Source organism: Dreissena polymorpha, chromosome 12 (genome assembly GCF_020536995.1).
Source record: "Dreissena polymorpha isolate Duluth1 chromosome 12, UMN_Dpol_1.0, whole genome shotgun sequence".
In the NCBI taxonomy this organism is placed as follows: domain Eukaryota; kingdom Metazoa; phylum Mollusca; class Bivalvia; order Myida; family Dreissenidae; genus Dreissena; species Dreissena polymorpha.
In genome coordinates, this window is record NC_068366.1 from 46213601 (window position 1) to 46236005 (window position 22405).

General features: G+C 36.5%; 2 protein-coding genes across 3 annotated transcripts in view; one reads left to right on the forward strand and one right to left on the reverse strand.

Moving 5' to 3' along the window:
* The window catches only part of LOC127853002 (uncharacterized), a 102729-nt gene extending 94261 nt beyond the window's left edge, over nt 1-8468 (forward strand). The window contains exons 14-15 of the mRNA XM_052387120.1: nt 5191-5846; nt 6150-8468. The gene's annotated coding sequence lies outside the window, so the exon portion shown is untranslated. The remainder of the gene's footprint in view (nt 1-5190; nt 5847-6149) is intronic.
* Nucleotides 8469-12245: 3777 nt separating this feature from the next.
* LOC127852999 (wee1-like protein kinase 1-A) lies at nt 12246-21358 on the reverse strand. Of its 2 annotated transcripts, none has more exons than XM_052387113.1 (10): nt 20472-21358; nt 20127-20184; nt 18558-18727; nt 17677-17798; nt 16972-17118; nt 16728-16835; nt 16182-16327; nt 15586-15693; nt 14237-14391; nt 12246-13820 (listed from the first exon to the last, which is right to left on the reverse strand). In XM_052387113.1, the coding sequence occupies exons 1-10, from the start codon at nt 21071-21073 to the stop codon at nt 13691-13693; spliced, it is 1746 nt and encodes a 581-aa protein (XP_052243073.1). In that variant the 5' UTR covers nt 21074-21358; the 3' UTR covers nt 12246-13690. The 2 variants fall into 2 exon arrangements, with proteins under 2 accessions (XP_052243073.1, XP_052243074.1); XM_052387114.1 differs by having other exon boundaries at nt 14246-14391; nt 20472-21353.
* Between the last annotated feature and the right edge of the window lie 1047 nt (nt 21359-22405).

Here is a 22405-nt window from a genome sequence, read left to right on the forward strand (position 1 = left end):
TCTGTGTCAATGCGGCATGTGGGGGTATTGGTCGCATCTGTGACAAAGCTCTAGTTAAACCTAGTTAACTCTCTTGAAGTCTCATTTTTTGCACATTCTTAAAACTTGCTCAGAATGTTTGTTATGAACATATCTCACTTGATTTTTAAATTGGTTTCCGTCTGTTGAAAAATATTGCTGCCATGGCATGTGAAAGATTAGCTTGTAAATTTGCAATCTTTAAACACAGGTGATGTTGCTTTCTCTGAAAATTAGAACAACCATTAAAGAGATACTATAATAATGTGATTTGTATGCCCCCCTTGGAAGAAGAGGGGGTATATTGTTTTACTCAGGGCCCTCAATCTATCAAATCTGCGGCCGAATTTCGGCCGCAGTCCCCCACCTGAAAAGTATATTTATGCCCCCCTTCGAAGAAGAGGGGGTATATTGCTTTGCTCATGTCGGTCGGTCGGTCGGTCGGTCGGTCCATCCACCAGGTGGTTTCCGGATGATAACTCAAGAACGCATATGCCTAGGATCATGAAACTTCATAGGTAGATTGATCATGACTCGCAGATGACCCCTATTGATTTTGAGGTCACTAGGTCAAAGGTCAAGGTCACGGTGACCCGAAATAGTAAATTGGTTTCCGGATGATAACTCAAGAACGCATTCGCCTAGGATCATGAAACTTCATGGGTAGATTGATCATGACTTGCAGATGACCCCTATTGATTTTGAGGTCACTAGGTCAAAGGTCAAGGTCACGGTGACCCGAAATAGTAAAATGGTTTCCAGATGATAACTCAAGAATGCATATGCCTAGGATCATGAAACTTCATGGGTAGATTGATCATGACTTGCAGATGACCCCTATTGATTTTGAGGTCACTAGGTCAAAGGTCAAGGTCACGGTGACCCGAAATAGTAAAATGGTTTCCGGATGATAACTCAAGAATGCATACGCCTAGGATCATGAAACTTCATGGGTAGATTGATCATGACTCGCAGATGACCCCTATTGATTTTGAGGTCACTAGGTCAAAGGTCAAGGTCACGGTGATCCGAAATAGTAAAATGGTTTCCGGATGATAACTCAAGAATGCATACGCCTAGGATCATGAAACTTCATGGGTAGATTGATCAAGACTCGCAGATGACCCCTATTGATTTTGAGGTCACTAGGTCAAAGGTCAAGGTCACGGTGACCCGAAATAGTAAAATGGTTTTCGGATGATAACTCAAGAACGCATATGCCTAGGATCATGAAACTTCATAGGTAGATTGATCATGACTCGCAGATGACCCCTATTGATTTTCAGGTTCCAGGTCACTAGTTTATTCAGACTGTTTTCACACTGTCCAGTAAAGAGACTTACAAATTTTTGACACATGTTCATTCATAATGATGTATAAGCCTTTGTTTCTGTGCCAGTAAATACTATGTTTATGGAAATGACGTGAGAATTCAACATTTAAAAAACCAATGTAATATGATATGTAATATTATATGGCAACAGGACAGTTGTGATTTGCTGGGTCAATTCTATTTAGCTTGACCATCCAAGCGGTTGATAGCTTTGACAAACTGGTGGTCTGAAACATTGAGAAAATGTCACGATTCACTGACAATAAATCAAACATGTAATTCTTGCTACGCAACTTGCATTTAATTTTGTCAATTCAAATTATACATAAAAATATAATTAATTTTTAATCTGCTTGTTAATTGAAAAACAGCAACACAGTTTGTATGTATAAAACAATGTTAATACATAAATAGGATCAAGCATATTAAAATATCAACTTAGATTTAGTTTCCTTTACTGTACAGGATTTGTAAAGTTAGGTTAATATTTGTGTATTGAACAAAAATAACAACAGTGTAAAGAAAAGTTAATTTGGGGATGTTCTATCCAAACCCTGAGAGTTCAGATTTCCTCAAATGCCAAGTAAAGATTGTAAATTTCAACCCACTCCTCTGGTTAGTTTTCAGAGGCACATATAATTAACTTTTGAGCTTAGTGTCTCATTTGTACATGCATTACTGTATTAACTCCAAATCAACTAGTACAAGTGGTAGGCCAGTATTACATGGACTGGTGTTCACTGTTTACACAGTTTCACAACCCCATCTGATACTGGTCAGTATCTTGGCAAGTGGCCAAAGTTGGGAGCGGAATTAATGGTCTATTACATAACTGACTTCTGTGTGTGGTAAACACATGATACTGGTCATGTGGTCAAGTTGCACTTGTATACATTTGCCCAATACACAACACTAGCCTTGGCTATTTTTAATCAGATTGCATTGCTATCTATGGTGGTCATTGACTAGGGGAGTTAACTGCTATAAATAACATGTTTCATTACCATTAATAAATAAAACATTACAAATTGTGTGCACGTTTCACATATTGTCAAATAAGTCAAAATGTGTGAAAGGAATCCAAAAAATCAAAGACTCAATCATATAATGGATATAATTGATAAGTATAGGTCCTGATTGGTTTTTGCACTATTAATTGGATACATTTCACAGGTCATTGACATACAGTGACAAAAAACATATTCACACAATTGCTGTCACTACAACGGAGAGCCCATATGGGGGGCATGCATGTTTTACAAACAGCCCTTGTTTTTTCCCCTTTTGGGGGGAAAAATTCCCCCTATTAATTTTTTTTATATATTTTAAAGATGTGTCTCATGATTATTATATCTCAATTCTATTTCAATTTAATCTTGTTAAACATACTTAATTATGAAAAAAGAAATGAATATAGTGCAAACATGTACAAATGTAATAATTAGAGAGTAGTAAAAAAATCCCCCAAAAAGGGAAACGCCGCAAAAATTCCCCCTCATGAGGGTAGCAACCCGCTTCCCCTAAAATGGATTAAGGGCCCTGTTACTGGATGGCAGTCTTTGGTAGACCAGATCGTTTCCCATCAATAACTCGTCAAGGGAATGACCAATTGGCTTTAAACTTCACAGTCGATGACCCCTATTGAAATAATGGTCACTAGGTCAAAGGTCAAGATCACTGTCACAATAAGTGTGAAAATCATTTCTGATCTATAACTCATCAACGAATTGACCAATTGGCTTGATACTTCACCTGTGCATTGGCCTTGGACAGTAGATTACCCCTCTTGAAATTGAGGTCAAAGGTCAAGGTCACTGTCAAAATAAGTGTGAAAATTGTTTCTGATCAATAACCCATCAACCATTAGACCAATTGGCTTGATACTTCCCATGCCATTGGCCTTGGACAGTAGATGACCATTTTTGAAATAAGGGTTTCTAAGTCAAAGGTCAAGGTCACTGTCACAATAAGTGTGAAATCGTTTCTGATCAATAACTCGTCAATAAATTGACAAATTGGCTTGATACTTATGTTGATGATGATAATGATGATGATGGAAATATTGTCAATTATCAAAAGTGTGTCATGATAAAGCTATTTTTGTTATTTTGATGAAACATTTTTAACATCTTTCTTTTACTAGTTTGTTTGACAAAATGTTTTAGAAACAGCTAACTTACTTGTTGAATTTTTTTCATAGATTGACCATATTTCTTTGTATACTAATAACTTATAAACCTATCCCCTTATCGTTTAAATAGATTTCCTATACTCATGACTCTAGAACACTTAAATTATGTATGCTATATTCTATTCGCACATCAAGTTTTTTTGCTCTCATTATTTCATTTTCTGTTTGCATTGGTACATTTGATTAAAACCATTTAAGACACGCATTTATTGTGTGAATAATTTTTGGGTAAGTGTAAGGTTTGGCTAGCTTTCAAACCAGTTTGAACACCCAATGCTTTACATTGACCGTTCTTTGGCAGTGATCTAAGTTTTAATCATTTCTTGTTAATAGTTGGTGTTCTGTTACAAAAGCAGAGGATAAGAACACGAATTTCTCCTGTGATAGTTCATAGTTTGCTGTAATAATGTGCCTATACATTGTATGTTTCATTAAGTACTCTTATTCTTCTAAGCTCCACATTCTCCAAATAGTAAGCACCTAATGGCCCTCTTGAGTATGGAAGTGCTGCATCTGAATTCTGGTACTTGTTGTTCATTTCAGGAGTTTGAAGGACATTTTGCTGCAGCATTACAGGGACAATGTTCCAAAGATCCAGATTTCTAGCTGGCGTATCCGGCTCACGTTTGGCTGTTTTTTCATTGTGATGGCGATACTGTCTGTGATCATCTCCCTGCTGCCTGTTGGGTCTGCGTCTGCTGTGGATGTAAAGCACTACAATCCCCCACACTGACAATCTGACCAGCTTTGTAATCCCCTACTCTGACATCTGACCTGCTTTGTAGTGTCCTACTATCTGACTTGTGTCATTGGGCTAAATTATTTGTTAGTGTTACCAAATCTGCAAGATAACTTATACTTATTACTTGGATATTTTTAGGGTGCTTTCAGTTATTTTTAGCTCACCTGAGCACAATGTGATCGCCTTTTGTCCATTGTGCGTTGTGTGGCGGTAACATTTGCATTGTTAATACTATAGAGGCCACATTTATTGTCCGATCTTCATGAAATTTGGTCCAAAGACTTGTGCCAATGATATCTAGGATGTGTTTAAAAATGGTTCCGGTTGGAAAAACATGGCCCGGGGGGGGGGGGGGGGGGGATTTTTCCATATGTAACAGTAGTAAAACCTTATTAACACTCTAAAAGTCTTCTTTATTGTCCAATCTTCATGAAACTTGGTCAGAACATTTTTATAAGCCCGTTTTAAAAAAACGGGACGTATTATAGTTTCACCTTGGCGGCGGGCGGGCGGCGTCCACAGCAGTTTCCGCTCTCTAATTCAAATAGTTTTCATCCGATCTTCACCAAACTTGGTCAGAAGTTTTATCTAGACAATATCTAGGTCAAGTTCGAATATGGGTTATGCCGGGTCAAAAACTAGGTCACAGGGTCACTTAGTGCATTTCAAGCATTTAGCATGTTTCCGCTCTCTAATTGAAGTAGTTTTTATCCGATCTTCACCAAACTTGGTCAGAAGTTGTATCTGGACAATATCTTGGTCAAGTTAAAATATGGGTCAAAAACTAGGTCGAGGGGTCACTAAGTGCATTTTGAGCATTTAGCATGGTGTCTGCTCTGTAATAGAAGTAGTTTTCATCCGATAATCACCATACTTGGTCAGAAGTTGTATCTAGACAATATCTAGGTCAAGTTCTAATATGGGTCATGCAGGGTCAAAAACTAGAGCATAGGGTCACTTAGTGCATTTCAAGCATTTAGCATGGTGTCGGCTCTCTAATTGAAGTAGTTTTCATCCAATCTTCACCAAATTTGGTCAGAAGTTGTGTCTAGACAATATCTAGGTCAAGTTCGAATATGGGTTATGCCGGGTCAAAAACTAAGTCACAGGGTCACTTAGTGCATTTCAAGCATTTAGCATGTTTCCGCTCTCTAATTGAAGTAGTTTTTATCCGATCTTCACCAAACTTGGTCAGAAGTTGTATCTGGACAATATCTTGGTCAAGTTAAAATATGGGTCAAAAACTAGGTCACGGGGTCACTAAGTGCATTTTGAGCATTTAGCATGGTGTCTGCTCTGTAATAGAAGTAGTTTTCATCCGATAATCACCATTCTTGGTCAGAAGTTGTATCTAGACAATATCTAGGTCAAGTTCTAATATGGGTCATGCAGGGTCAAAAACTAGAGCATAGGGTCACTTAGTGCATTTCAAGCATTTAGCATGGTGTCGGCTCTCTAATTGAAGTAGTTTTCATCCAATCTTCACCAAATTTGGTCAGAAGTTGTGTCTAGACAATATCTAGGTCAAGTTCGAATATGGGTTATGCCGGGTCAAAAACTAGGTCACAGGGTCACTTAGTGCATTTCAAGCATTTAGCATGTTTCCGCTCTCTAATTGAAGTAGTTTTTATCCGATCTTCACCAAACTTGGTCAGAAGTTGTATCTGGACAATATCTTGGTCAAGTTAAAATATGGGTCAAAAACTAGGTCACGGGGTCACTAAGTGCATTTTGAGCATTTAGCATGGTGTCTGCTCTGTAATAGAAGTAGTTTTCATCCGATAATCACCATACTTGGTCAGAAGTTGTATCTAGACAATATCTAGGTAAAGTTCTAATATGGGTCATGCAGGGTCAAAAACTAGATCACGAGGTCACTTAGTGCATTTCAAGCATTTAGCATGGTGTCCGCTCTCTAATTGAAGTAGTTTTCATCTGATCTTCACCAAATTTGGTCAGAAGTTGTGTCCAGATGATATGTAGGTCAAGTTCAAATATGGGTCATGGTAAAGTTATCAAGTTGTCCAAAACCTTCAAACGGGCGTATCTTGTGACAGTTTGGCACTCTTGTTTTAAGGATATCTTGGATGAGTTCAGAAATGGTTCTGGTCTGTTGAAAAACATGGCGGCCAGGGGCCAGGGAATTTATCCTTATATGGCTATAGTAAAACCTTGTTAGGACTGGAAAAGTTACATTTTTAGTTCACTCTTCATGAAACTTTGTGAGAACATTTGTTCTCATGATATCTTGGGCTGCACCGAACAGGTCAGCTCCTTTGTATCTCAGGTTAGCTACTTATTAAATGTATTGTACATGCTTATGTATACATGTAATCATCATAATCCGCGGACCTTTTGGCTATTTTCTGTTGTTGAGCAGTCATAACAATAATCTTACCTGTAAATTTAAAAGTTCTTAAGTTTTCAAAATGGAAATATATCTCATTGAATTTATAGCAATCAGATATGGTTAGTTCAGCTTTCAGTGCTTTAATTTCCCATGCACTCGTGATAGTTTCATTCCATTCATATGAGAGGAAATCAATATATTGATAATAAGCATGTGAACTGTTCCTTTTGTTTAATTATTACTTATTGAAACTTTTCGAATTTAGAATTAGTTCTAGAATTTTTTTGTTGGAGGCATTTGTCATGACTCATTATATTTACTTGGTGATGCTTATTTGTTTGCTGTTTAATTTAATGATCACATCTTGAAATATTTTATGTGGTTGGAAATTCATGACAAAAGTTCTTACCTGTCAAAATAATAAGGAAAGATATGAGTGAGGTTCCTGCAAACGCCCCTTTCAGCAGCATTATATTTGGAAAGACCTTTCAATAATGCAGTATTAGGTGTCGTCATTGTGCTTTAATATTATTTTATATGTTTTACACGAGGTTTGTTATTATTTTAATTTTTGCTTGTTGTTTCATATACTTTAGTTAGAATTGTTACACCACACCCAAAATGGTTGCAGGAATTTTTATGTCCCCCACCACTATAGTGGGGGACATATTGTTTTTGCCCTGTCTGTTGGTTGGTTGGTCTGTTGGTTTGCGCCAACTTTAACATTTGCAATAACTTTTGCAATATTGAAGATAGCAACTTGATATTTGGCATGCATGTGTATCTCATGGAGCTGCACATTTTGAGTGGTGAAATGTCAAGGTCAAGGTCATCCTTCAAGGTCAAAGGTCAAAGAAACTAAATCAAAGCGGCGCACAAGGGGACATAGTGTTTCTGACAAACACATTTCTTGTTTATTTCTGCATTCACACCAAAGTTTACGGTGTATTAACTATGTTTACCTGACATGTTATATATAAAAGCTGAAACTGATCTGACACATAGAGTAGTCATATTTCAGGTAAACATCTCTATATGTAATGTGTTATGAATCACACAAAAAATGTGTTCTGAATAATGTTTATGATATACTTGTTGACAATGGTCACTTTGGCCATTTCATTTGACTGACCACTGTACTCAGTTTTGACTGTGTGCATAATGCTATTCTGTATCAAGAAAAACATATTTTACTCAGAAAACGATTTAACTTCATGATGAATGACATTTTATGTGCACAGCCATATCTTGTACCATGTTTAGTGTATTACTAGTATATGCAACCTAGGCATGCATTTGCACATTCTTCTAAAAAATGTCTTCTCTTCTTAAGAATCTTGGCAACAGTTGTTTCTTTTGCTCAAATTCAAACAGTTCAAACTTCACAACTTGCTTTGAAGTTAATAATCTTTGTGAATAGGAACCCAGTTAAATTGGATACTAAAGTGCAGCTGCTCTGCCAATGTAGTCCACCGATCCACTATCATTATTTCATCTCTCTGTCATTGATTGTTAAAAGTCCACTGATCCACTATTATTATTTCATCTCTCTGTCATTGATTGTTATAAGTCCACTGATCCACTATCATTTGTTTCATCTGTCTGTCATTTATTGTTTGTAGTCCACTGATCCAATATCATTTGTTTTATCAGCCTGATATTGTTAGTGAACTTGATATAGCAAGCGTCATTCTGTCTGAGAAAGGAGCACCGGTATATGTATATAGAAATGTGTGCTTATTGTTCATCTACCAATGTGTCTATTATTGTACTATATTGTATAACTTTGATTATTATACCAAGTTGTGTTTAAAAAAAAGTTGATCTTAACCCAGACAGTTTTAAGTTGTTTATTGACTACCAACAGTGTTTCTGGGACATATTGATTCCCATCAGTGTTTCTGGGACAACAATTTTGGGTTTGTACAGTGAAATATCCTGAATAGATTTATCACTGGGTAATATAATGCTGAGAATCATTGCAAACCCAGTCTTGTTATGAAATTGTCTTTTGATTGTTTATACCCAAAAGAACGACACAAAGGGAGCTAGTTGATGGCTTTTGTCACCATTTTAAGCTCGGCTGTTTTCGGAGAAAACCCGAGGTATTGTCATAGCAAGCTCGTCGTGTCTTCCGCTGTCCGCTTCGTGTTAACCTTTTGAACATCGGCTCTAAAATCAAAGTGCTTCTACCTACAACTTTGAAACTTCATATGTAGATGCACCTTGATGAGTTCAACATGCCACACCCATTTTGGGGTCACTAGGGGTCTAAAAAAAATAAAAAAATTCTGACAAGCTTTCATTTATTCAAAACTGCACCCGCAGCCGAGCGTTGGCACCTGTTATGCGGTGCTCTTGTTAGCTCACTTGAGCACAATGCACTCATGGTGAGCTTTTGTTATCACCGTTTTCGACTTATCACCTTTTTCCCATCATGTGTTGTCAGTCTTATCACATTTATTGTCCAAACTTAGTGAAACTGTGTCAGAAGATTTGTCCTATTGATAGCTTGGTTGAGAGGTCAAATGCTTGGGCACTCGGTCAAATAAAAGAAAAAGCTTGTAAATTCTTTAGAAGTCACTTTTGTAGTCTAAACTTCATTGACCTTTCTCAGAAGTTTTCTTTAATGATATCTCAGTTGACTTTGAAAATGGTAAATGTTTTTTAGCTCATCTATTTATTTTTTTTAAACCTGAACTATTGTCATCACCTGAGCGTCGGCGTCTGGTTAAGGTTTGTGTTTAGATCCACTTTTCTCATTTAGTATCAAAGATATTGCATTCAAACATCGCACACCTATTAATTATCATGAGGGGACTGGGCAGGCAAAGCTAGATTACTCTGGCTGGCATTTTGACAGAATTATGTGCCCTTTTTATACTTAAAAAATTGAAAATTTGGTGTTTAGGTCCACTTATTTCCTGAAGTATCAAAGCTATTGCTTTCATACTTGCAACACTTACTATCATAAGGGGACTGTGCAGGCAAAGTAATGTAACTCTGACTGGCATTTTGACAGAATTATGGTCCCTTTTATACTTTGAAAATTGAAAATTTGGTTAAGTTTTGTGTTTAGGTCCACATTATTCCTAAAGTATAAAAGCTTTTGCTTTCATACTTGCAACACTTACTAACTATCATAAGGTGACTGTGCAGGTAAAGCAATGTAACTCTGACTAGCATTTTGACAGAATTATGGCCCCTTTTATACTTAGAAAATTGTAAATTTTGTTCAGTTTTGTGTTTAGGTCCACTTTATTCCTAAAGTATCATATCTATTGCTTTCACACTTGGAACACTCGCGAACTACCGTAAGGGGACTGTACAGGACAAGTTGCATAACTCTTGTTGGCATTTTGATGGAATTATGGCCCTTTTTTGACTTAGTAACTTTCAATATTTTGTTAAATTTTGTGTTTACATCCACTTTACTTCTTAAGTATCAAGGCTATTGCTTTCAAACTTTAAATACTTTATTGTTATCATGTGGCTACTGTACCTGGCAAGTTGAATGTGACCTTGACCTTTGAATGACATTTTAAATTATGCTAAAATTGCCATAACTTCTTTATTTATGATCAGATTTGATTTGATTCATACTTTCAAAACAACATACCACAATGGACTCCACTCAAACCATCCTCCTCGCCACTCCTCAGAATCCCCCCCTCATTTTCCCATGTGTTTCTATTCGAAAGATCATCTTATAAATGACCACACACCCACACTAAACCCCCTGACCCCCCCCCCCCCAAAAAAAAAAATAATATATATAAAAAAAAGTTTTGTTTTTTTTTGAAAGACTGTCCAAGAATCCCCCCCCCCCAAAAAAAATAATCTTTTTTTATTACATTTTTGAAAGATAATGTAATAAATAACCACACCCCCACACTATACACCCCTCTCCATCCCCACCCCTCCCCCTTTTTGATTAGTTTAAACCTATTTATTTTAGCTTGATTGCATCGAAAGCCTAAGGCTTATATAAATGCTCTCGAGTCCGTTTCCTGGGCCTAGAACCAGTACTTGGTGTCTTTGGGGGAGATCTAAAGAACGCTCCCACGGTGGGGATCGATTGATTGAAGTATTGAGAAAAGTCCCTTTACCTTTAAAAAGTAGATGAGCAATCTGCACAGGCTAGGCGGTGCTCTTGTTTTTAAACATCACCACCAAGGGGTGGTAGTTTCCTTATATGGCTATAGTTTTAATGACATCTTGGCCGAGTGTGAAAATGTGTCTGGTCTGTCTAGAAGTAACTTTTTAGTTAATTATCATGAAACTTGCTCAGAACATTTCTCTGAATGATATCTAAGCCAATATCGTCATGGTGACAGTCTAGTGAACACAAAGCTGCCAGGGATTGGGGCAATTTTTCTTATATGGCTATGTTAACTCCCTTGAGTTCACATTTTTTGCCAATTCTTCATAAAACTTCCTCAGATTTGTTCCAATTCAGTTCTGTGTGTTGAAAAATGTGGCTGCCACGAGATGTATTTACTTTGAGGTGCTTGATGTTTATGTTGTTTTTGTTGAAGATGATTGTTCACAATGATGGTGATGAAATATCAAGATCGCCGTGGCGTAGTGGATATCGTGTCCGCCTAGCGATTGGGAGGTCACTGATTTGATCCCAACTGTGGGAGCGTTCTTTAGGTCTCCCCCATAGACACCAAAGAAACGGACTCGAGAGCGTTTCATATAAGCTTAGGCTTGTTATGCAATCGAGCTTTAATAGTTGTTTTTTTTAAATATCAATAGGTGACTGCTTCAGAAACTCAAGCATACCTAATTTCTAATTTTATTGAAATACATTTATTTAAATATTGACATTACTTCAGATTATAATATATATTTCTATAAAAACCAATTAGTGATACTTAGTTAAACAAAGAGAACTGTTTCATATTATTCTTGTATGACCTTTCACCCAATGGTATGTCAGTATCTCTCCATTTGATCTATAAATAATTCTCAAGTGACCTGGTACATAAAGCATTTTTGCAAGAGATACAAGATATTGGCTAACTCAAATATATCCCCAATAAATTAATCTAAGGTTTTAATATAAATTATGTGTTGGAAAAAGGTTGTCATAATAATCTGCCTAGACATGAAATATTTCTATTTTATCATAATACTATTTTCTGATGTTCACCTTGTGAGAATACTCAGTAGAGCCTGGGGGCCCTTTTGCATCTTCCCAATCACCATGGCAGATAACTTTATAATGCCTGTCTAAGACGGGAGACGGAAAACTACAACGGGCGAGGCATGGTCAGGGGTGATAACCCCAAAAAGGGTTAGGGTAAGGGTTAGGGGTCGGGTTAGGGTTGGGTTTAGGCTAACCCAAACCCTAACCCGACCCCTAACCCAAACCCTAACCCTCTAACCCCCCCTTGCGCAATACCATACCATGCCTCGCTCGTTGTAGTTTTCCGTCTCCCGTCTAAGACAGATATGTACAACCACTTGCAGTCAGTGATATTACATGTTTAAAGTTGACAATCACATCAATGAAATCTCCTCAAATGTTCATGCCTATGACGCCTGTAATTAACTAGATCAATCAATGCTAAAAAGGTATTTGTAAGAAAACAAATTAGAGGAATAGGTTACTTATCTTTATTGTATTCTTTTATTTACACAATTTTATACCATAATTACATGCTTACAATTTTATCACAAAAATATTCACAAAATAATCCTACAATCTTTACAATCAAAGAGCACTGATTACCCCTATCTGTGTGGGGTTCAAGACATGTGAGATACAATAGCAGAGCCTGGAAACTAAAGAACAACAATAGAAACATTCACATTCATCCAATTAAACTGCCCCTGTAACTAAATTCAAAATATGATTTCATGATGGCAGTAAGCAATTATGAAAACAAACCTATAATGAAAATTAGAAACAAACAATTACTGTCAATAATGTAACTTCTTTTTCTGAAAATACACCATTGGAAAAGTAAATGTGGGGCCACTTTAAAAGGGCAATGTTATCGGTTAGGTAACAGCCATACAACCATACAGCAAGATGACATCTGGAACTGCTTGATCTTTATCCATGATGGATTACTAAGCATGTCCATGTACAACCAACGACAACTTTTATGCAATATCAACAGGTAAAAATGCTGAGATGCTTTCTAAAATTTTATCATTGATTACAAAGAACTTAAAACAGGAATTTCATCAAAAACCAACAATAAAATTGTAGTAACTCTCCAACATTTTTCACTGTAGATCATTCATTACAAAAAATAGTAAATTCAAATATAAAGCTTAAAAAGTCAATAAAATAGAAACAGATGCAAACCAGACACACCATTTATAAAATGAACAATCTACATGAACCATCATTAAAACAGCTCAATTGTGACACAAACACTTCTACACAGGCAAAGCAGATATAATGATAATCATTTTTGTTGACACTAGGACTTAAACTTGAAATACTAGGAATAAACCTTGAAATAATTGTTCACATTGGCATTGCTATTCTGGTTACCTAAAAATAATTTTTAACATTAGATTTGTTTCACAATAATGAAACAAACAAAAATTGTTTGGCTAATTTTTTTTAACTGATTTATGTAAACAAATTCATAAACACACACACTGACACACGCCTGATTCAACCAAGTATATAATAGTCTGTAGTAAATAGACAATATTTTGCTTTACAATTTCAATATAGCACACGATTGTATTGAACACATTTCATTGGAAGCACTGCCACCTTGTATGTACACAGGTTATTACAGTCTGGTATTTACAAATTGTAAGATTCCTAGACAGATCACAGACTTTCAATACTGCTGCCGACTTCCTGTAATGCCCCTAAACTTCATAGCAATAGTATTTTGCACACACAACTATTCAATGTTTTACCAAAAATTGTGATGACAAAACCAATTAATACAGAGATAACAGTAAAAAAATATAATCTTTTGAAGCGAAAAAGAAGATGGTAACACTAAGTCATAAATAGTGTTTAATGTAACACTACGGAGCTGGTATTCAAACGCTGGTTGTTAGCCGCTAAAGTCAGAATGCAGTCATGCTCATGCTACGCTTCATCTTGTTTCCTATCAACCTCGAGTTTCCAACAGTCAACTTCGGAAAGGCAAACTTTGTGGTATTTTGTGTCAGACATTGTGTGGCTTCAACAAGTTTCCTGAAAGAAATCAATCAATAAGTATAAATAAAACAGCCACAGTCACAATATAAAAAGAAAATAATTAAAAGAAACATGTGCATCTTAAAAAGGGAAAATATGCTTTTCTTTACAAACAGATACAAGAAGGTTGTATCACATGATTGATGAGAAACAAGAAGGCTGAGAGAAACATGAAGGCTGGGAGATCATACAAGAAGGCTGTATCAGCCTGTTTCACATGACTGAGAGATGTATGAAGGCTGTATAACATGATTTAGAGAAACATGAAGGCTGTATAACATGAGTGAGAGATAAAAGAAGATTGTATCACATAACTGAGAGATACAAGAAGGCTGTATCAGCCTGTATCACATGACTGAGAGATGCATGAGGGCTGTATTACATGACTGAGAGATACAAGAAAGCTGTATTACTTTACATACTGGGACAGCAGCTGGTTCTTGAAGCGTTCTTCATTGAGTTCCTTTCTGAGCTGGGCCCTTGACTTCTTTCCCTGGGGGCACAGGGCGGGGTGTTGAGTGATGGCCAGGGCAGTTGGGCGCTCACGGGGGTCACACTTCACCATGCTCTACATCAAAACAACACAGTGCACACATCAACATAAATTATATACCATGAGCAGTGTTCTTCCGTGGATGCGCCCTTGCGTCATTGGCGCAAAAAAGAGATTTGGCCCCACCCTTTTTCCGTATATGGGTATGCGGGTGCACAGAAATTAGGAATAAAAATTAATCGATTAAATTTGTAAGTTGTTAAAGAAATCGAGTAAATGCGTAATGAGAACGAATTATTTCATTGGACGTGACATCATTTCGCTGCCAATCCTTAATTTACTTTAATAACATTCTATTTCATTGGTAAGTTGAGACTATAACAACCAATCAGTTATCAAGGAAATTTCCACACCTATCAAAATGGCGGAAAGTGACCGGCCGAAGAAAACAAAATCCATTTTGAGTTCTTTTTCCTCCGGCAAGTAAAATAATAAAATATGGATAGTAATAACACCCCAACAGAGTCTTCCCAAGTACCAACATCATTTAGCAATGACGAAAAAAGTCTGCCTCTAAACGTACATTCCAAGCAAATTGGCTTTGAGATTTTCTTGGTTACTGTTTGACACTACAAAATGACATGCAGTTTGTGCATAAAGCCCAAACAAGAAAAGCCTTTACTATCGGTAATTCTAATTTGAAAAGGCTTTAGATCACTGGAGAAATGTAAAGCAAATGTGAATCTTGGCCTCTAATTCCATTGAAGCAGATGTAGACAGACGTAGATGTAGACATTAAATACATGTAACTGTTCAAAGTTTTGTTAATATATTGACAATTGTTTGACAGTTTTAATTTTTTTTTAAAGTTCAAGTTTGAATTAGAATGTTACATCCTGTGGACTGGCTGTAGGAATAAATCTAGCCAGAGTGCAAGTAAAAGGTAATTAGTTTCTGAAAATTTAATTCTGCTACAAATGTTTTTCCCTGTCCCCAAATTTTTCCCTTTTGTCCCCACTTTTTTAACCCTAAAGGGTCCCTGTCCCCAACAGTACAGATTCACGGCAGAACACTGATGACACAAGATCACATCAATAGCATCATAACATTTATAAATATACCATGGATTAAAAAAGCAGCACCAACAAAAAATTCTTTGACTATATGTTTATTATTTGCTAGAAATAAATAGAAATATGTTACATTGTGCTAAATGTTCTAAATATACCTTGCTTTCAAAATAAATTACTGAGTGTATGTAAGACTAACCCTTAGTAGATAGTTCAGTTCCGTGGTGTAGTGTGACAGTTCAGGAAGCTCCCCACGACGTATTGCCTGCCACGCCTCGCCATTCTTGGGAAGAGGGCCTCCTCCTCCCTAGAGAGAAACATATCAATGGTTAGGAAAATATTCGAAAATACTGATAGAGAATCAAAACAAGGACCATAAAAACATGAACTTGATTTATTTTAAATAAATAATACAATTCAATACAAAATTGAAGTTTCAAATCATCTTTATTCCATTTTCTACAATCATTATGGCTTTCATTAACTTTTAACAACTGGAAGTTTGAACTTTCTTGCCTCGGATAAAAGTTGATTACAAATGTTTGAAGAAAAAAGTAACATGTGCATTATTTTTTGGTCAAAAGATAAGACACATTATACTTGACTAATGTTTTCATATTTAAAATACTGCTGCAAAAGAACACTTTAGGAAGTTGTTACAATTTTTCCTGTAGATCGAGTCCGAGTATATTTTTATATTATTTTCGATTTTTGCAAGTCAATTTTGAAGATTGTATAAGTCCATATGTCTAATTCTCTATTTACAGCTAACATCAATCCTGATTGTTAACTTACCAGTTCGTAAATGGTGAGTCCAAGGGAGAAGATGTCTGCTTTGGAGAGGTGCTCATAGTTCTCTGCTAGGATCTCGCTGGCCAGATAGCGACAGTCCCCATCCTCCACGCTGGGGTTGGACATGGACGTCACATGACCCAGGTCACCTGCAGATACACACACACACATCTATATAGGACAACCATAGATACAACATGTTTGAGGGTATTAACTTAAAATAAAAGTTGAACTGCTTAATTGTATTGTTTTAAAAACAAAGATAGGAATAATGATTTGATGTGCTAAACCTTATACTTCATCATAATAAACGCATTAATTAAGAAAGGGTTTAAAGTATGCTTTGATAAAAACCAATCTTAATTATGAAAAATATTTGCCAACAAAAAAACACCTAATATTTTAATCTTGATCAGAGGGCTTGAACAAATTCTGGGAAAGGCTCTGTATTTTGTGACTTAAACAAACATGTTTAAACAAACGCGTTATTATTATGCTGATATTTCTGAATATATGCGATTTGACTGAATACAAGGAGGCCACAAGTACCTATCTTGTAGATGATTGGTTCATCAAACTCTTCATCCTCCTCACAAGACTCCAGGCCACTCTCAGGGGACTGCATCAACTTTGGGTTGCGATGAATGAACACATTACCTGAAGTACACAATCTTGTAAGATTAATTCACATTAGAAATTATTCCAAACTGTTATATGAAAAGAGACTAAGCATTGAACAAAAACACTTTTGTAAATAATATACAGTAAAAATATAACCATGTGCAGTTCTGACCTGGCTTGATGTCGAGATGTACCAGGTTCTGTGAGTGGATGTAGCGTAGTCCCTGGGCCAACTGGTACAAGATCTGGGTCAGCTCCACTTCAGAGAAGTGCTGGCCCGTCCGCCTGTGGTCCTCAACATACTCTGCCAAACTGCCTCCTGCAAGTGCAGTTGTTGAAATATAATACAGCCATTTTTTCCATCTTAATAAAAAACAATTGCTGTCCGAGAACTCGCCAAAAAGATGTGTCACTTTGTTTGCAAGGGTACATATAAAATGTCCAGAGCACTGAAACTGGACATTTTAGCATACAGCAAAATATTTAGATGGGTTAGTGCAATAACCAGGCAATTAGAGCCCACAATTCCTGATAAAAACTTTAGTTTTCCCACTAGCACGGTTTTTAGTGCTTGCCTTTTTTCCAATTGTTGTGATTACCGTACTTTTGCTAATTGGACCAAAAAGTCATGTTTATATACTACAAAAAATATTAATTTATGCAATCACTCCAATTATTTCATTCACAATTATTCTGAGACTTTCAAGTTTCAACTGTATTAATGTTTCTCCTACATGGCCTTTAAGAGATAAAGTCAAATTGTTCAACAGCTTGTGTCATTCAGTGTTTTTCCTCTACATCCAGTAGTATAATTCTTAAGACTGGGAATGGTAAATAGTCGCAAACTTGACCAAAAGAACAGCGTCAAACCACCAACCATTGCAGTATTCATTCTGGATGAACATATGGTCCTCCTCTGCCCAGGCTGAGTAGTATCTTACAACGTGTGGATGCTTTCCAAGAACAGCGTGTGCATATACCTCATTCATCGCATTGCGTCTAAAAACAGTCATACAAAATACATTATCATAGCCAGTGGTTTGCATTTAAACAAATAAACATGCCAACATTTTCTGGTCATTTTATCTGGATATCATAAATTGTTGCTACCTTTTGATGTTCAGGGCTCGAAATTAACACTCGCACACTCGCAAACTGCATAGTGAAAAATACTGATTGCGAGTTAAGTTTTAAGACACTAGAATTTTTTTGCGAGAAAAGAAATAGTGAAAAAATATTGCTAAATGCGCTCCACATCGTGGGTGGCTAAACCGTAGGTCAATTTATAGAACGTCCGAATACCCGTATGCGGAAGCGCGCACTTTGTATGTAGAGTGGTATACTTATAGTGTAGACTGGTATACTATAGACTAGTCGACTATTCACACGCGTTCATTGAGCTTGAACAGACATGGTGTCGAAGCAAAAAATAACTAGTTTCTCTTAGCCCACAGATGGAAATAACAATACGAAAGATAAAGCAAAGTTTACCGTTAAGTTAGAAAAATTAACGGAAATTAAATCCTTCTATGAAAACATTGACAATGTGGAAAAAAGAACTTAATATAAAACTAAAATTTGCGAGAATGTTTTTGATTTTGCGAGTTGGTATTAAAGCTGCTTGCAATGTTTTACAAGTAGAAAAAAAAAGTTAAAATCAAGCCCTGATGTTTTGTCCTTAGTTAGACAGATCATTTATACAGCGTCTTTTTTTAACTAGTTTATTTACCGCGGACAAACTGCAGAAATAATACATACTCATATACACTGCCTGCAACAGGAGTCTTGGATTTCTTGATCGCATATGTGCAGCCATCTAGCCGATGTACACATTTATAAACGCTTCCAAATGCACCATCGCCAAGTTTGCAAACTTCGTGGAATTCCTCATTATACCGAGATGTGTTGATTTCATGAAGTGCCAGTTTCTAAAAAAAATTATTGATATATTTATATTCTGAAAACATTTTAATGATATATGAAGCGGTATGTTATATTGTACAACTGTATCACAATCATACAACATGATGACGAATAAATAAAACAATTAGTAAAGCATTAAACCAAATGACTTTAACGAGAGACTCCATTCTAAACACTCAGTTTGGAGTGTAATTATAATATATGCTTCTAGGGTTATGTGGCCCCTACATTAAATGACATGTTTCAGTGTTTTTTTTTCAGTTTTGGGGGAAGGGGGTCGGGTCCCCTGAGAGGGGGAAAATTCGCGCGTAAATGGGGAAAAGGGGGAAATTTCTATGCTTAGCTAGTAACATTCAAAATCAAGTTTTAACACTATAATTCACCATACAGAGGGAGAAAAACATAATTCAAACTCTTTTATTCATTAACATGTTATTTTCATGTTCAAAGTTCAACATTTCTGGGCTTTTCAGGGAATTTATCAATTATTCTGGTGACCTCCTATAGACCAAGTCTCTCCGTGTGCAGACAAAGTCTGATCAGGGACTTCAGTGTAGCTTCCCCAAGCCTGTTTCTCTGTGGCGTGCAAAGCAGGTTGAGCAAACTAAACAGTCTTTCAACACTCTCTTGACCGGACGTTTCTGGCGTTTCACTGCCGGCATTTAAAGAAGACTGACTTTTAAGTTGTACTTGTTTGAAAAGAATATCAATTTATTTTTAAGTTAAAACAGATTTGTCAATTTTTTTACGATAGCTTTTTTTGTTGTGCGACATGTTGGAATACGTATGGTTTGCGTTAGATCGTAAAGCTAAAGTCGTCATAGTGAACTACGTACGGGTTTGCAGTAAAGGCTAAAATAAACACGCGGATGCAGTTCAGTAAAATTGTAGTAAATTCGTAACGAAAGACGTATTTAAATGAGGTATTGATTAAAATTGAATAACACTTCCGAGAGGGGAATTTTAAAAATACTTACTCTAAAGATGGGGGAATGGGGCCGAATAACGCCGAATATTTCATCCAAAAAAACACTGTGTTTGTATTTAAGTTTTGTGCATGCTTTTTCTGAGAATGAAGTGCTTTTTTCTTGATTTGGGGAAAGTGTCTGGCCCTAAATTTTTGGGGGAACAATTAGACAAAACATAGAAAGGGGAAACTGTTTCCCCAAGCAGTGTTTTTTTCACCATTTAGGTTATGTGGTCGGGTCCTTTGCATTGGGAAAAGTCGAATAGTATAGTTTAAAATTGGAAAATACATGAATTTTTAGGTCCCAATTGGGAAAAAAAATGTGTTCCATTAGGAATGGGTCCCCCATCACAATCAGAAAATCTGCCCATAAGTTCATGCATATGGACATTTACATTAACACTGAGAAACCACATCACATAAAATGATTAAGTTACCTTGGTTGCAGGCATATCTATGTCCAATTCTTCTTCCATCGAGTCATCGAGAATGCTTCTAAAATGAAAATTAAAGTTAAAAGATAAAACGTTTACATAAAAAAACATCATTTGTTAACACTAGCATTGCCAACAAAATCAGGGACGGTATGTTGGCTAAAATTTCTTATGATTCCCCACTTTAATAAGAATATAAATGACATGAAGACATTATTGCTATTTTATATTTATTATTCTTTTATGTTCCTTGTATGTTAAATTAAATGTTGAGATTATGATAGAATTTATCAAAAATTAGAAAACTTTGGAGATACAATCTAATAATTAATCTAATAACCAACATACCTCTCTAGATCTGATCGGGTTCTTTTCCCACTACCACAATAGCCAGAGTCGTTCTGATCCGTGTTTGGACCCGGTGTAAATGGATTCACGTTTGCTTGCGGTCTGTCCACTGCAATCTTTGGTTTGTCTCCAGTTGGGCGTCGTTTTCTGGCCTTTTCAAGCAGTGATTTCGGGGTGTGTGGTGTGTCAAAGAGTCTGAGAGCCCGCAGTTTCCTGTGCGGAGGCGAGTTCTCGGACTCGGGACTCGTGGCATCAGATCCGGGTACCTGTTGTGCCTCCTCCTCAACCTCCTCCAGGCCAAACATTGGGGAGCACCGCGCCCGTCGCCTTTGAAACCGCCGAGTGGACTTCGGACTGGCGATCAGGTTGTAGTCCGGCATGTCTAGTTCCAAGAACTCGGGTGGCTGGTCAAAAGGAGTGCTGGTGTTCACTGATCGCCTTTCTGGGGAACACAGCGGGCTAGATCCTAAACTTGAATCTTCTGCCTCGGGACCACTACCTTCATCAGAATCCTGATACGTTAATGTTCTAATAATATTCTCCTCACGGCGTTTCATGAACGCTTTTCGCTTTAATCCAAATTTTGGTTTGCACAATGACATGATCACATAATAAAGGCACTGATCAAAATGTTAAAATCACTTACACATTAATATTTAAAATCCACCGATCAAACGTAAATAAAAGCTATACACCTTTCAGATTTGGCGGGTCCGTTATTCACGTGAGAAAATTAACCAATGAGAATGCTCGTTTCAAGCGTGGCTTCACACATCAGATAGCTCGTATAGTCTTTATCGACAATCAATGCCTAAGGCGTGGTCTATGAATCACTCAAGCGTTGACATTATTGATCTTGCTGAAGCCGAATCGATCCGGTTTACTCGCAGTTTTTCAATAATATTATAGAATTGTTAAATGATTGTGCTTTTTAAAGGCTTAATAAATATTAAAAATATGAATAAACAAGAAGAAATACTGATCGAAATAATATGACAAATGATCGTTTCAAAATATAGTTTATAGCAGATATATTTAGTCTAATATAGCAGACTACATTAAACGACTAGTTTGTCTATAGCCACGTATGTACGTTTTATATAGCTCTACCTTTAACTTTTTGGTCGAGTAAATTGCTAAATTTGGTAGGAGTCCTCACATAATGCGGCCTAAAGTGCGGATGGTCCACATAAACTTTGAAACATTCGCACAATTACTAGCTTGTATCACAAGCTTTGAACATAACAGAATTATGCTGCATATATATAGCATAACCAAACAACCCACAAAGAACTATCGCTACAAACAACATCTATAAAATAATTGTGTTCGTGATAATAAGTCTATCATTAGTTGTTGTCAGGCAATTTTTCTGCTTTTATCTTTTGATTTGTTTGTAGCACATGTCCCGTTTACAGTTCGTATCTGAAAGGCCGCCGGCAAATCAGTCCGCGGGACCAAGACAACGGCTTTTTTGTTTGCGGTAATGTGATTAATGGTGAAAAACAACAGTCACTTGATGTTCACACTGTACAGTTAGGGGCCGCAGGGCCTGTCATCGTAACGCAGATGCCTGATGGTGTTATTGGTTGTTGTTCTCGAATATATTACGGAATGTCAATAGTTAAAATTGTGTAATTTATTGTACTATTGTTATCATCTTTTTAATTTAACAGGTTTATTCAAAGCAGCTTTTATTTATGTAAGCGTTTTGTTCAGCTTTGATAGGCATTTAAATTAAATTGTCAAATAAGATAATTGTTGCCACATAATTTGTTCGATAACAAAGGAGTTGCAAGATGTAAATGTTTTAAACCTGTGAACAAATAAAGTTTTTGACTGACCATAACGAAGACACAATGCTTTGAATATGTTGATAATGTATTTTTTCTACTTGTAACATCAGTGTACATGTTTGTTAAACAATTAACTAA